General features: G+C 49.1%; 6 protein-coding genes across 6 annotated transcripts; 3 read left to right on the top strand and 3 right to left on the bottom strand.

Moving 5' to 3' along the window:
* Positions 1-3,098: 3,098 nt before the first annotated feature.
* L3040_004466 (uncharacterized protein) lies at positions 3,099-4,198 on the top strand (the record flags this gene model as incomplete). The annotated part of the gene is made up of 3 exons (XM_007291525.1): positions 3,099-3,353; positions 3,440-3,969; positions 4,045-4,198. 3 exons carry the CDS (start codon positions 3,099-3,101, stop codon positions 4,196-4,198), a joined length of 939 nt encoding a protein of 312 aa, XP_007291587.1.
* Positions 4,199-5,497: 1,299 nt separating this feature from the next.
* L3040_004465 (uncharacterized protein) lies at positions 5,498-6,869 on the bottom strand (the record flags this gene model as incomplete). The annotated part of the gene is made up of 3 exons (XM_007291524.2): positions 5,498-6,058; positions 6,115-6,541; positions 6,595-6,869. 3 exons carry the CDS (start codon positions 6,867-6,869, stop codon positions 5,498-5,500), a joined length of 1,263 nt encoding a protein of 420 aa, XP_007291586.2.
* Positions 6,870-7,478: 609 nt separating this feature from the next.
* L3040_004464 (uncharacterized protein) lies at positions 7,479-9,081 on the top strand (the record flags this gene model as incomplete). The annotated part of the gene is made up of 3 exons (XM_007291523.2): positions 7,479-7,605; positions 7,652-8,857; positions 8,924-9,081. The coding sequence occupies 3 exons, from the start codon at positions 7,479-7,481 to the stop codon at positions 9,079-9,081; spliced, it is 1,491 nt and encodes a 496-aa protein (XP_007291585.2).
* Positions 9,082-10,449: 1,368 nt separating this feature from the next.
* L3040_004463 (uncharacterized protein) lies at positions 10,450-10,725 on the top strand (the record flags this gene model as incomplete). Its single annotated transcript, XM_066155117.1, has 2 exons — positions 10,450-10,501; positions 10,559-10,725. 2 exons carry the CDS (start codon positions 10,450-10,452, stop codon positions 10,723-10,725), a joined length of 219 nt encoding a protein of 72 aa, XP_066011987.1.
* Positions 10,726-11,117: 392 nt separating this feature from the next.
* Positions 11,118-11,784, bottom strand: L3040_004462 (uncharacterized protein; the record flags this gene model as incomplete). Its single annotated transcript, XM_066155110.1, has 2 exons — positions 11,118-11,358; positions 11,456-11,784. 2 exons carry the CDS (start codon positions 11,782-11,784, stop codon positions 11,118-11,120), a joined length of 570 nt encoding a protein of 189 aa, XP_066011986.1.
* Positions 11,785-12,718: 934 nt separating this feature from the next.
* Positions 12,719-13,135, bottom strand: L3040_004461 (uncharacterized protein; the record flags this gene model as incomplete). Its single annotated transcript, XM_007291521.2, has 1 exon — positions 12,719-13,135. The coding sequence occupies one exon, from the start codon at positions 13,133-13,135 to the stop codon at positions 12,719-12,721; it is 417 nt and encodes a 138-aa protein (XP_007291583.2).
* Positions 13,136-14,100: the final 965 nt, after the last annotated feature.

Raw genomic sequence — 14,100 nt, 5'->3', positions numbered from 1 at the left:
CAAGGGAAGCAACAGTATGGATGGAATCATAGGGCAGGAACGTCTGCAAGAGAGCGGCCGGCATGTACTGAGGGTTGCAGATCTGAACCCTTACGACTAGCGGCTGACAATAGCGACAAGGGTAGAGCGGGCGGGACCTGCATCAGGAGTCAAATACAGAGCAAATATCAACAAACCTGCATGGCAAATGCTGGATCTCGAGACCGATGATGCATAAGATATGATACCTGCAGGTTACCTTCCCGAGGAGAGAGCTTCCAGCGTGATTCATTGGTGGAAACCGTGAACTATCTGCAACAGGCTCAACAGAGGAAGAGAACTTTACGTACGATGAAGCTTGTTTGTAAGCTAAAAGCTGTAAAGAGCCTAGAAGACCTCAATTCTTGAAGGCCGGAACTCCTGCTCGATAACCTGAACAGCTTTCTCCCAGCCCCCGAGAACGGGTAAATCGTGGGGTACGGGTGATAGAATCAAGAGTGTAGAAAGTGTTGATTTATTCTAGTATGAGAGAGCTGAGAGCTATATATGTGGAAGTAGCCAAGAGGCTAATTCCTACACAGGAATAGGGGCGAAACCCTATATACCAACAACGGGAAGGGGCCCCGCAATAGGGCTATGGGAAAACCTCCCATTGGATGAAATGCATTACCGGTGCTTACATTGATCATGGTTAAGTGGACGAAGGGACCAATGTCATGAAATTGAAGGTCACGGAGTCAACTCCAGCTAGAATTGGGTATTGCTGCCCTAGCCTTTATCTGGATGTGGGTCGGTGAGTATCCGTGCTTAGCTCGGCAACGGGGGGCCATTCGCTCGCTTGTTTGTTTATTTACTAAAAAGCCTATACATACACTTATTACTGGCGCGCTGATCGCAGAAATGTTGGTTACAATTACCACTATCAATCGAACTTCTTACTCCTCTCCATCATGCGCGTTAGCTTATCTGCTCGTAGTTGAAAATTTCTTCAGCTTCCAGCAAGTTCTCAAGACTCAAAAGCATTCAAATGTTCCAGAGTCCACCGCGACAGTGGTCCGGCCGGTCGTTCGTATCCATCAATCGCTAGATAATCTTCAAAACAATGCAACTAAATCTCATATTCGATACTAATAACTCGCATATATTGATCCAGGAGTAGCCACCATCTTAGAACTTCGTAGCCCATAGCAGTTTTATCTCCGTTTCAATAGCAAGCTTATCAAACTAATTCAATACAGCAGCAGCCGCAGCCGCAGCAGCATTAAATAGCCTCTAAGCGATCATTTTACGTACTTCCTCTGTGCTATAATAATAAATAAAGGTTCTATTTTGTTTCTGCGCTTTCAAGTTCAAGTCCTCAAGAGCTATCTAGTCTATCTTGGCACCTGGTACCGATCGTATATTACCTGTGGATAAAGGCAAATTTTCGACTAGAGAAGCATTAGAATCGCAGCTTGACTCGGTTGGCCGAAATAGGGTCAGCCTTGGTGTTCATTTTGATACTTGAGGAAACGAATATTTTCGAGATACCGCCAAGCAGGCCCAAAGATACCAAAACCGGATATGAGAAGCTGAGAAACTACGTAAGTAGGCTGAGAGTAGATTAATTTGATCTCCTATCTAACCACACTGCGAATTCTCTACTCGGTAGTGAAAAAGAGGCATGGTTCAAACAGAAAAGAGAAGACCTCCTCACGAACTCGATGATGGGGATACACCTGACCTAGAATTTATCCGTTATCAGACCGTAACGAAGTAGCAGAGTCGATGAGAGTAGATACATACGGATAATTCTGATTCTGGAATACTAGCCCTTAGGCATCCATCCACTTCAGAAAGAATACACCGTGGCTGAGACTTGAGCCTTGCACCTGACAAATAGCGCTAGACCTCAGTTGCCAGTCGTTTGGAAGCTGTGCAACATCATTCCCAGATTCTTCTCTCATCGACGGCTTCTCTTATTCGGTGCCCCATCTCACGTCAGCAGCCAGCACTCGTATCATGATATCGTTGATCGTTCGGGTAAAAAGATGCTCGGGACGCACTCACTCCCAGATCAATCGGGAGTCGTAATTCATATCGATGGCGTCGTACACAAAGCCTTATCTCTGCCGTACGTCAGACGACTGAGGCTTTTTGAAACGTGGGCTATCGGCCGGGACACACGTTGACATATATAACATGCCAGTAAGATATAAGAATCTTGAGGATAGCGATCAAATTTGCCGTAGCCAAGATATATCAAGGCATCGATTGTTATTTTCCAGACCAAACGAGACGTCAGATTAGGCTTATTCGGAATGAACTTGCGCTCACGTAATTTTTTTGAAAGTCGTTATGTCTTGAAATACCCGAGCTCTTGGTGCATGCGGCACGGTGGGCAATGAATATGTGTCGTGGGAAGAGATGCTCCGGTGCGTTAGTGCAGCAAAGCCGTGAGTCCAAACAAAGAGCCTGCAAACTCGAACCTCGACCCCGATATAATATAGCTGCACGCTGCCAGCCAGCCGTCGAAAGAAAGAAAGAAAAGCTTCCCGCTTTACGCCCGTAGCCTCATCGCCCCGAATGCATTGATCGTGAGTCTGACCCGCCAAGTGTCTTACATGCCTATAGCCTTACCGGCGTGGGCTGCGTGCGACGACTCAAGCCACAAATCAAAAGACACCGAGCCGAGTATGATCAATATGGATCTTGGCTGCTTACCTAGACAAAGGAAATGCGTTTTATGCCATCTAACGAGTCCGAATTATAAATATGGTATTTACGGGACGCACGAGCAGGTCTGGTCTCGGTGAGTTAGTAACGGGACGGCATCGGGGTATTTTCAGCCTTAGCGAGCCGGCATGACAAGGTGGATTATCGGACTCGCTTAACGGCTTGGTGGGCTCAGTAGGTAAGAATTGCGCTAAGCCTCCGTGGCTTCAGATGAGGTTGAGCATAAAGAGAGGCCGCTAATCGTGATTCCAAAGGGCTTCTTTGATGCAGCAACACAGTTATCTCTGTATAATCTTGGCCCTTTCCAGATACTTATACACCTTGACTTTGAACATCTCTTTCAGCTAGGACTCTACACTTGTTCTTGTTTACAATATCCGTCAATCACTTGAACAACTCTCACGATGAAACAGCATTATGTGGCTCAAGACTGCGCCAAAGTTACCCCTGGAGACTGTTCAGTCGAGAATACCATTTACGGGTACCTCCCAAACCTACCCGCCAATGCGTTTTTCATAGCCATCTTCGCTCTCTTAGCCGCGGCGCAACTCGGTCTCGGGATCCCAAAGAAGACATACTTCTACAGCCTCGCAATAGCCATCGGCTGCATTGGTGAGTGTATCGGTTACGGGGGCCGATTAATGATGCACAAAAACCCAGTAAGGTCCCTATCACTTTGTCTTTGTTCCCTGCCCAGGGACACAAACTCGCGTAAGAGGGACTAGCTATCTAACATAACCAAAAGTACAGCGACACAGGCTTCACAATCCAAATCTCCTGCCTCATCTTCTCCCCGGCGTTCATAGCGGCCGGCATCTACCTCACCCTGAAGCACCTCGTCCGCGCCTTCGGGGAGCAGCGCTCCCGCATCCCCGCCCGCTGGTACACCTGGATCTTCATCACCTGCGACTTCATCTCGCTCCTCCTGCAGGCCATCGGAGGCGGCATGGCCGGCAGCGCCGGCGACGACGCGGACCTCCGCGATCTCGGGACCGACCTCATGATCGCTGGTATCGTGTGGCAGGTCGCCACGCTCCTCGCCTTCGCCGGGCTCGTGGTCGACTACGTCGTGCGCACGCGCTTCGCATGGGAGGCGGTCGATCCCCAGGCCAAGGCGCTGCTCGCGTCGGGGAAGTTCAAGGGCTTCGTGGCCGCCGTCACCGTCGCCTTCGTGACCGTCTTCCTGCGCTGCGTGTACCGCATCGTCGAGATGGTTGGGGGCTGGGCGAACCCCATCATGCGGGACGAGCCTAGCTTTATTGTGTTTGAAGGAGTGTAGGTTTTCCCCCACCCTGACCTACTTACGTCAATCGTACTGAGTCGATCGAAATGCTGAATGTGGCTTGCTAGAATGATCGTGCTTGCCGTCCTGGCTATGACCGTCTTCCATCCCGGGTACTGCTTCCCCCAAAAGACACGGCCGACAAAGGCTGGCTCGCTGGAGGCGGGTAACGATAGCGATGCGACCCGCCAGCATGAGAAATTCACGAGAGGATCTGGGTGAATGGCGATCCTGGATCCGAGGAGCAGAATTCCCAGAGACGGAAATTACATGCGTGGCGTGGGTGGTTGACGATTGCTTTTTATGATTATATATGCGCAGCGTACGCTTGATTCTATACCATTTTTGGCGTGTAAAACGGAGCAAGGTGTATTGGGGTCACATTTTTGCTTCTGATAGGGTCTAATAGATCAGATAGCCGCAAATATATACACAAATCCGAACGGGTATATCGATAGATCCAGACCTTTCAAGCTCTCGACGCTTGGTCCCAGGCCTTCTTCATGTGCAGTCGAGCATGTAAAGCCAAACAGATATACTTCATGGTAATACAAATTCAAAAAAAAAAAAGGAAAAAAAAGGAGCCACGGATACTCTACGGAAACCTTTCCTTAATCAAATTAAATCAATCAAAAAAGATAAATAAACATAATCCACCAAGCCGCAACCCATCTGCCTTTTCCTATTCCTAAAAGAGGAAGCTGCCGAAGCTAGTTCAGTAACCACCGCTAAAGACGAGATGTGTATTAGATCTTGCTAATCGAGCATCCATCCATGCCCAGTCAGAACTCTCTAAATATACGAAACCACACAATCATTTAAAGCGCGAATCTTCTCTTCCAATTCTTTACAGGGTCTTGACGCCGACGCGATAATGCATCATTACTATACCGCGAAACTATCGAAACCCGGCTCTGATCATGAAATTAAACTATTTTACAATTGTTATCTTGTCCGACCTCGTATTGCGATCTAAGTTCACACGTGCGTATTAATAGCGAGATGAATCACTCGATCAGATTATGATAGAATTTGAATTGAGGGGAAGTGGGACAGTTGCATCCTGGGAGAAGCTGGAGGTATGTACGTAGTCGGATTTTGATACTACATGTCGCGTTCTCGGACCTCGGCTAGGTATGGTTTTGAAAAGTATAAAAATGTTCTCGCTTTAGTAATAAGTTATCGGCTTTACAACTTCTCTTTCGTCGAAAAGATTCTGTTGCACATCGCACTTTCTAACCTCGGTTGTAGCTCTTGTATTCAGAGCGGGGTCTATTACATTCGGTCTACAGAGAGCCGGCTTGGTATTTGATAAAGTTACCGACCGGCTTTACGAATCTCACTTTCGAAACGATTGTTGCATATCGCAGTTTGTAACCTCGGTAATTGTTTTTGTAGCCGGAGAAAAGGTCTACTCGGTCCGGAGCTGGTTTTGGTATTAGATAACTGGCTGTGCAAATATGAACAAGTAAAAATTTTCGTTAGTCATTTCTGAAGGGTGCATTCCATACCCCCTGAGATCTACTTCCCGCGAGGCTCACAAATGGTAATGAAAGGCGACATGACACCTCCCATAAAAAGCCTCCCAGTCTGGGTATCATGGACCGCGATTGTCAACCCAGATAACACTGTTCCGTCATCCTCCAGTAGCTTATCAACGGTGTACTGCGCATCGTGACCCGGATGGCCTTTGCTGCCTGCACCCTGGTCCCCTTTCCCAGCTCTCTTGATCTTCAACACCGTGCTGGGAACTTTAATGTCGAAGGGTGTAGCAGAGGATTCTAACCAGATGTGTAGACGTGGAAAGGCTGCGGCGAAGAGATCGCCGTTTTTATCAACTGACAGGTTGTCGAGTGGGAAGCCTGTTTCGATGGTTCTGATTTTTTCTAGGAGATGGTCTGCGGTGAGTTCGAAGACGGCGACTGTACCGTCTATTGAGCTTGGTACGTAGATGAGACCATCTCGCCCTCTGACGAGACCATTTGGTAACTTTAATTTAGAGTCCGGAGAAGCATTGTGGCAGCGGTTGCGATGGCAGTAAATTACTGCTCCTCCTCCAATGATCACGTCTAGTGATTGACGCTGAGGCGGTTAGTAAACCACAACTCAGTGATTCTGTTCAGACATTTGATACTTACAAATCCAACCTTAGCACTATGTGAATTCGTAAAGACAAAGGTATCTTCGCTCACCCAAGCGACTCGATTGGGGGTCTGGATGAGCGGGTCGGTATATGTCTGCACGTGACGCATCTTGTCACTTCCAACTTTCGTCTGGAATCGTTCGATGGTAGAATTGGCACCAAATTTTGAAGCATCAAGAAAAGCTCCAGTGACTGGATCGAGCGGGGGGCGGTGATTGTTGAGCAGGATGTGGAGGGTGTCCGTGTTTTCGTCTGCGCGAATATTGAGACCGTGTAGGTTCAAAGTTCCATCACCATTGATACCAGAGAAGTCCTCGATGGCGAGCCACTTGATACGTGAGGCAAGACGGCCTGAGCCCCGGGTGTCGAGGACGGCGATACGGTCTGTCAAGCCGCGCCCGGAGGCATTGAGATGATGGACCCTGATGTTGTCAGCCAAAGTTTCTAGTCTAGACTGAGAAGGATAGAGACGAACGCAGGAAGCCATTGAGTACGACTCTGAGAGTCTGAACATGCCATGTAAAGATGTCCAGTCTTCTCGTGCAGCCACATGTCCTCGCACCCCTCAAGTCCTAGCTCGTCGACATTCTCGCACTTCAAATCGGGGAATTCATCGATTGACTGGACCTCACGTCCATAACCGAGGGTTTGATAAATGAAGTGTTTGAAAAGAAATTGGTAGAGAACTGCAACGAAAACAATGCTGACGACAGCACCTCTCGAAGCAAAGGTGGCCACTGAGTTGGCCATTTTGGGACCACGTCGTCAATAGCCAAGCGGAAAAACAATAACAGCAGAAAAATCAAGAGACTATCCAAGACTATATCGATGTGTCTAGTTGAGGCAAAGAATTTGTGATACAAAGCTCGCACGCTCAAGCGCTTAGATCAAAAGACAAAAGAGGAGGAGGGGGAGCTCCCCACGTATTTCACAGCCTCTGCACTGGTCACGCTGTCTCATACATGGGCCTGCAGCTTGAATCAAACCTCGCACGCACAAGATCAACACAGCAGAAGCAATATTTGAAGCAATTAGAAGATGGTATGGAGTATCCTCAACTCAAGCATCGGGACTTGGGAACGTTGTTCAACCAAATGACTGCTGACTAATGCCCAGATGCTTGCCGAGACCTCGCTGTATCTTTAAGTACTGTACGCCGGATAAAGACAGACGCAACGTCAGCTCCGAAACCCCTCTAGATCCTCGCAAATCGACATTGCATGTATATAACAAGCCAATAAAACTGCTTTCACCTCTCAATTTTCCAGTGCTGTCTCTTCGTCTTCTCAATATACAAAGAAGTGACCATCTACGAGCAATTGACTTCGCAGCAGATATATCCCAACGCCAGCAGCAACCATGCCAGGCAGTATATCAATCCAGGAGATCTCCAAGCACAATATCCCAGAAGATCTCTGGATAGTGGTCGACGACAATGTCTACAACCTCACAGAATTCGCCCCAAACCATCCTGGCGGTGCTGACAGTACGTCTACCTTCCTACGTACATGCAATTTCTGACCATCCATCAGTAATCCACCGCTACGCAGGCCGCGATGCCTCCTCCGCCTACAATGAAATCCACGCCCCTTCTCTAATCAAGAGCTCGCTGCCCCTTTCCAAACACGTAGGCCAAATCGATACCTCCTCCATAACCACCGAATGGGCCAAGCCACCCCCGAGCGTCACGGCCTCCCTTCCCCCCAACGCCAAACCACCTCTGGATACCCTGATCTCTACACACGATTTTGTATCTTCCGCTCGCGCCACCCTTACTAAGAAAACCTGGGCCTTTTACTCCTCCGCTGCCACAGACTTGCGAACGAAAGAAAGAAATAACTCGGCATACGCGGATATTGGACTACGGCCCAGGATACTGGTCGATGTAAAGGACGTAGATACCAGCACCAAAATGCTAGGGCAGAAGATGAGCGTTCCGATCTTTTGCTCGCCGGCTGCCATGGCCAAGATGGTACATCCCGATGGCGAGAAGGGCTTAGCGAGGGGGTGTAAGAACTCGGGGATCCCGCAGTGTGTCTCAACCAATGCCTCCTTTCCCATTGCCGAAATCTTCAACTCGGTCTCGGGACCTGGCCATTACGGCCATTTCGAGATGGAGACCGAAATGCCGATATTCTTCCAGCTCTACGTCGACAAGCAGCGAGAGAAGAGCGAGAAGCTTTTGAATGACGTGGAGAAACTGGGCGTCAAAGCTATCTTCGTGACTGTCGACGCCCCAGTCCCGGGGAAGAGAGAAGAAGACGAACGCGTGAAAGCGGACGAATCCCTCTCCACCCCCATGAGCGGCGCCAAAGCGAAGAATGACTCCAAAGGCGGTTCTCTCGGCCGAATCATGGGCGCCTATATTGACGCCTCGCTTTCTTGGAAGGATCTTCCCTGGCTGCGCTCATGCACGTCCCTTCCTATTGTACTCAAAGGCGTGCAGACGTACATGGATGTGCAGAAAGCGGCCGAGATGGGGATTGAGGGCGTGTTGCTGAGTAACCATGGAGGAAGGAGCTTGGATACAGCCCCAGCGCCGGTGTTGCTGTTGCTTGAGCTGCAGAAGAATTGCCCGGGCGTGTTTGACAAGCTTGAAGTCTTCGTCGATGGGGGCATTATGCGAGGCACGGACATATTCAAGGCGTTGTGTCTTGGGGCTAGGAGCTGCGGGATTGGGAGGGGCTTTCTGTATGCGTTGAATTATGGAAGTGAAGGCGTGGAGAAGTATGTTGAGAGTAAGTCCTTGCCCTCTTATATCTTAATACCGACGTGGGTGGTGGGTAATGCTGACGTCGGCATAGTTCTTAGAGACGAGTTGGAGACAACTATGCGGATGATGGGCGTTACGGACCTGAGCCAAGTGCATCCCGGCATGCTGAATACCGGCGCGGTAGATCATCTGATACCCGGCGGAGAGGAACATCCTTATGCCAAGTGGCGTCCGAAGGCCAAGATATAGCCTTTTCCAGGCTTGCATGCACCACCACTGTCAAGGCTCTTCTTGGCTGACTTCGGTCCGGCCTCGATCCATATCGTTCTGCGACTTACTCACATCCACTAGCTAAGCTTCTAAAGCTTGCGATAGCATAGGTACTCTGCCCTGCCTGCTCCTTTAGTTCCTACTTCGAACCAACTACAGTTTCTTTCTCTTTTTGTAATCCACTCCTGTGATTCCATCCTATTTCGTAAAGGAAATTTCCAGCGCAGTCGATAGACAGCCCAGCACATCTTGAAATGCTTTCTTCTAGGGTCATCTTGTATGTGTATGTAACTCCTTAGCTTAGCTTAGCCTAGCTTAGCTTAGCTTAGCACGTCTTCGCCGTACCTGTCGCGTCACGCTCTCATTCATTCATCTTCGCTTTCCTTACTTACTTCCTATCCTATCATCCTACGTAACCGGGCGAATCAGAGAAGAGGTTAAGGGATTTACATCACGTGGAGTAGGTTAGATTAGATATTTGGATTGATCTTGGCTTCTCCATTCTTGGCTGGCCCGGATCTGTTCTGGAGAGTTTACAGCTTTAATTACAGCTTTGATTATTGAAGCCGAGAAGGCGGGAAATTCTTTTTTTCTTTCCAATTAATTTTTTTTTATTTGGAATGGATGGATGGATGGAATAGGTAGCAATTCTGGAGACTCACCGGTGTACCTTACCTTACCTAGGGTTAGGCGATAATTAAGCGAGTGAGTGAGTGCCCTCCCTTCCTTCCTCTTACGTATCTAGCCTAGCCTGACCTCGGCGAAGAGGGAGCAAGCGCTGAATCGTCTCGCGAGGCATTTATCTGGTGAGCGGAAATGGAAGAGCGAGGGTGTCGAGTCTCAACCAGAGAGGACCTGTCAGAGAATAGGCAGGGCTGGTTCGATCTTCCCGACCCGCCAGAGCAATGATCGATGTTACGTCTGGAAGTGGTTGGGGCTCTGCTGAAGCGGGATATATCCCACACTTCGATCTTCCAGACGAGACAGCCGTGCATCTGCCCGAGAGATAGTGTCATCCCCGCGTAGACAGGCGCCAGAGCCACAGAGGTCCGTCCATATATGTACGATCGCGGCGATCGCCGTCCATAGAGCAACTTCAGGAATCACCGGTCCCTTGGTGAAAGCGCGTCCTGCGCCTTGAAACAAGGGACGAAGACGTTCCGCAAAATTTGTCCGTCCAAGTTACAAAGCACCGTTACCACAACGGAGCAAGAAAAGGTCGGCGGAGTGCCAGGGTCTGAGAGCTAATAGCTCGAGATCATTCCTAGCGAGAGGTTCGAGAGGTTCAACTACCTATCCCATCACACCAGGGACTAACCAGGTTGCAATCCACACCCAGTTCCCACAATGCACGCCAGCGTGCCGCTGACAGAAACCGTGGATTTGAACTCATCGTCATGTACGTGGAAATAAATATTCTCAAAGTTTTCCAGTAGCTGACACGGACTTGCGGGAGTATTTAACCACGGGATGCAGGGCCCCCCAAGTCTTGATTTCGGTACTTGCAACTTTTCCGTAGACATATCCAGAAGTGGTGTTGTTAATGCCATGGCGAGAGCAGTGGACGATTGGATCCCTAGATTGTACCGGGCTGAAAATCGGGAAAGAAATTGCACAGCTTGACTGCTAGAGGGTGGCCAAGTCTTGGGGGTTGCGGCCTCATCTTGTGAATTTATGCCTCAGGCTGTAACTATCCAATCAGACTCGCTACGGCGGCCGGCCATCACGCCGTTAAAGTGCAAGCGTGAGAACTAATGCCATGATTCTGGCGTCTGTACGAGTAGCAGTGGGGTTGACCTCGACGTCACAACTTCTTTGTGCTCTTCCCTAAAAGTTGCGAGGTGAACTCCCACCTTGAATTTGACATGCTGTAAAACTCGGAACACTCAACCAACGGCACATGGCAGCGGTCAACATGTACACCATATGCATATTCACAAGGCTGCACGCTGGGAAAGGTTCAATACGTCTTCTTCATCATTCTATTTATTTTGAACTCCTTCCAAAGGATGTATCTAACCCAGGATCTTCTCTGCAGTCGAGACAGTGGCTCCGGTGTTATCAGGTTCCACGCTGATGCTCTTCACCTTTCCGCCCTCAACGACCATGGCGTATCTCTTGCTTCGGTTCGTGCCGAGGAGAGGAGCAGCTGCGAACTCGACATCGAGGGCACGGGTGAACTCTCCGCTGGGGTCGCCGAGGAAGCGGATGCCGGACGAGGCGTCCTTGTCGAGGGACTTGCCCCAGGCCGACATGCTATCGTGCTGTTAGCCGTTGCTCGCTCTGGCAGAAGAAGGAAGTGTTTGAAGTGTGCAGTTTGCAGTTTGCAGTTCGCACGAGAGAAGAGACGTACACAAATGAGTCATTGACGGAGACGACAAAGACCTTTCCGGCGCTCTTCAGTTTGGGGTGGGCGATGAAGCCGGGGATGTGAGAGTCAGTGCATGTCGGGCCTGCAAACTCGTTAGCAATGACACCATGCTGATTTCTTTGCACCGAAGCTTCGCAGTTGATTGGGGATTGGGTCCAAAGCTTCAATTCCGAGGCGGACTTACTGAAAGCCGCTGGGACACCGATGATGATTCCCGATCCAGACGCAAGCTCCGAAGCCAGATCAATCTTGTTGTCAGGCAGACCCTCGACGAGAGGAATGCTGGGAATGCTGTCTCCGACCTTGACCATAGTGGCGATTATGAAGGGATTGATTGATTGTAGTGGGAGTGGGTTGAAGTGGGAGTGGATTGTCTAAGAATGTTGATGGAGAGCAAAGATGAGGAAAGGAGGTTGAGGTCAGTGGTAGTGGTAGTGGTGGTGGTGATGGTGACGGTGAGTGTGATGGTGATGGTATAATGAGGGGTGGTTAAGGTAGTTAAGTACTTTACCCCACCTCGCCGGGGCCTCCAACTCTAATCCTGCGGCTAGGTTACAAGAGGAATGGCCTGAAGCGGTCATTTGAAATACTTGGAGCTACAACTACAACTACAACTACCTACTGTACAACTACAACAACAACCACAACTTCCTACGGAGTTTATCCCCCTCCCTGAGATAAAAGCGAAAGTGTAATAGGTACCATGCCAAACCACTCATATACTGTAGGCACCCTCGGCTTCGAAGAAGGAGGATCGTTCGGAGCTCTCTGTATTCCATCTTGAAACGTGGGGCAGTAGAGAAACCCCCTCATACCGGGCCGTTGGGAATCTCAAATATGACCAACGTCAGGATTGCGAAATACAGAGATTTGTACGTAGTATTTAGTACGAAGTAGGTATTTGTCACGAACTAGGTATTCCTGGCATTCTAGCTACCTATCTATTTCGGCTTGGTCAGATAATCTCAATCGGCCTTATCTTTTGGTCTATAGCCAGCACGTGATTTGCTACTTCCGTCTTCACTTTACAGCAAATATCAGGTAAATCGATCATCCGTAAAACCTATCCGAATACTTTCATTTTGCACGGCCCATCAATCTGATATGCAGATCAAGCCCTTCTGTACAGGCCCGAAAAACGTAAAGGCTGCAATCCATCTCCTCGCCGATTATCCTCGCCAGAATCCTCAACCTCGCATCTCCGGTTCCACCCAGCCCTCTTCAACTTTCTTTCGCTTCAATTCCTCACAGCTCCCCGTCTTCAGCATTGCTTTGGCGTTCGGAGTTCGTGGACAACGCCTCCGTATTCCTCCGTTCAGTATCACATTCCGCTTCGTCTTGCACCGCTTGCATCTTCGCTTGTTGTCGCTTTTTCGCCTTCATATCGTTGTATGGATTTCTCATCGCCTTGAAGATAGACTGCTCCATGAAAATCTCCCACTCAGTAGGCTGCTTCGTGCTGTTGGCTTCTGAGTGGCCCGAGTCACATGACATGAGCTTTTGTGGTCGATGGTGTCGTGGAGCTGACTGCGGATGGAGAACAGTTTGGAGCGAGGAAGTCTCTGGATGGAGTTCCGAGGGATTATCCAATTCGATCTTGATCTGATATGCATGTAATGAAGCTGGGGGCTGGTTGTTTATGAGAGTTTTGCATTCACCCATGATAACGGCTTGCGAATGTATGCTCTCTATGCTGAGGGTCTGTAGAAGATGCGATTTAGCTTTGAGATGGGGTGGAGGTGGCATGATAAAAATCGAAAACCGGTGGGAATATGAGAAGCTGTCAGCTGCGGCACTCTGCCTGCATGTCAGACTCAGTCAATCACGCCACATGTCTTAGGCTTCGGTAGGATTTCCCGGAATCCACGATATTTGGCTTCTCCGCTTCAAGGAGAGAGATCCGTAGACATGTGCCAATCTATCAATCTAATATAGCACAGAGTCGGACTGCTCTAAGACGATCCAAGGAGCCAAGTGTATGTTTATATCCTCACGTGACTACCCTCTTCCCCATTTAATCCAGGGGCTCCGATGGATTGCTTAACACCATTATGTAAACACTCATAGGTTAGCGTCTTTCTTCTTCGACTTCTTGCATCCTCAAGTTTTCTCTTCGCGTTTTGGAAATAGGTCTGGGCTGCTAAGCTTCTGTCCGCTAAGACATTAGCTAGGAAGGTGCGATCTGGGAGCTAACAAATCTCGATCTCTTTTCGTTAGGATCTTTTTTTCGTTAAATAACTACAGGTATTGCAATTCAAGCTGACGAGATACCCGCAATACACAGGTATAGATGTCCTATACAACTTCTATATGAATCACTGTAAAGGTCCAGATCAGGGGGCAGGAAGACGACCCACTTTGACACCAGCAGAGGTAGACCCCGAGTGCCCAAATATTGCGCCTGAAAACATCTCCGCTGCCAATCCCATCCTCCCGAGTGACTACCAGTAGTTTAACCTATGAATCTCAAAGCTAAAAAGGTTTGCTCCTGCGTAATTTAATCACGTGAAAGGTTTGGAGTTGCCGAGCCCGATCGGTACCACCCCGACGTCTGCACTTGACGATGATCTTATCGTCAACATCAGTGCCGCTCAGCGAAGCACTCTTTAGGCGGCCTTGTATAAAAA

The sequence above is a fragment of the Drepanopeziza brunnea genome, assembly GCF_022702325.1.
Source record: "Drepanopeziza brunnea f. sp. 'multigermtubi' strain 214-2 chromosome Unknown ctg6, whole genome shotgun sequence".
NCBI classification, from domain to species: domain Eukaryota; kingdom Fungi; phylum Ascomycota; class Leotiomycetes; order Helotiales; family Drepanopezizaceae; genus Drepanopeziza; species Drepanopeziza brunnea.
The sequence above is the reverse complement of the archived record's forward strand: the minus strand, read 5'-3'. Positions and strand labels throughout refer to the sequence as shown.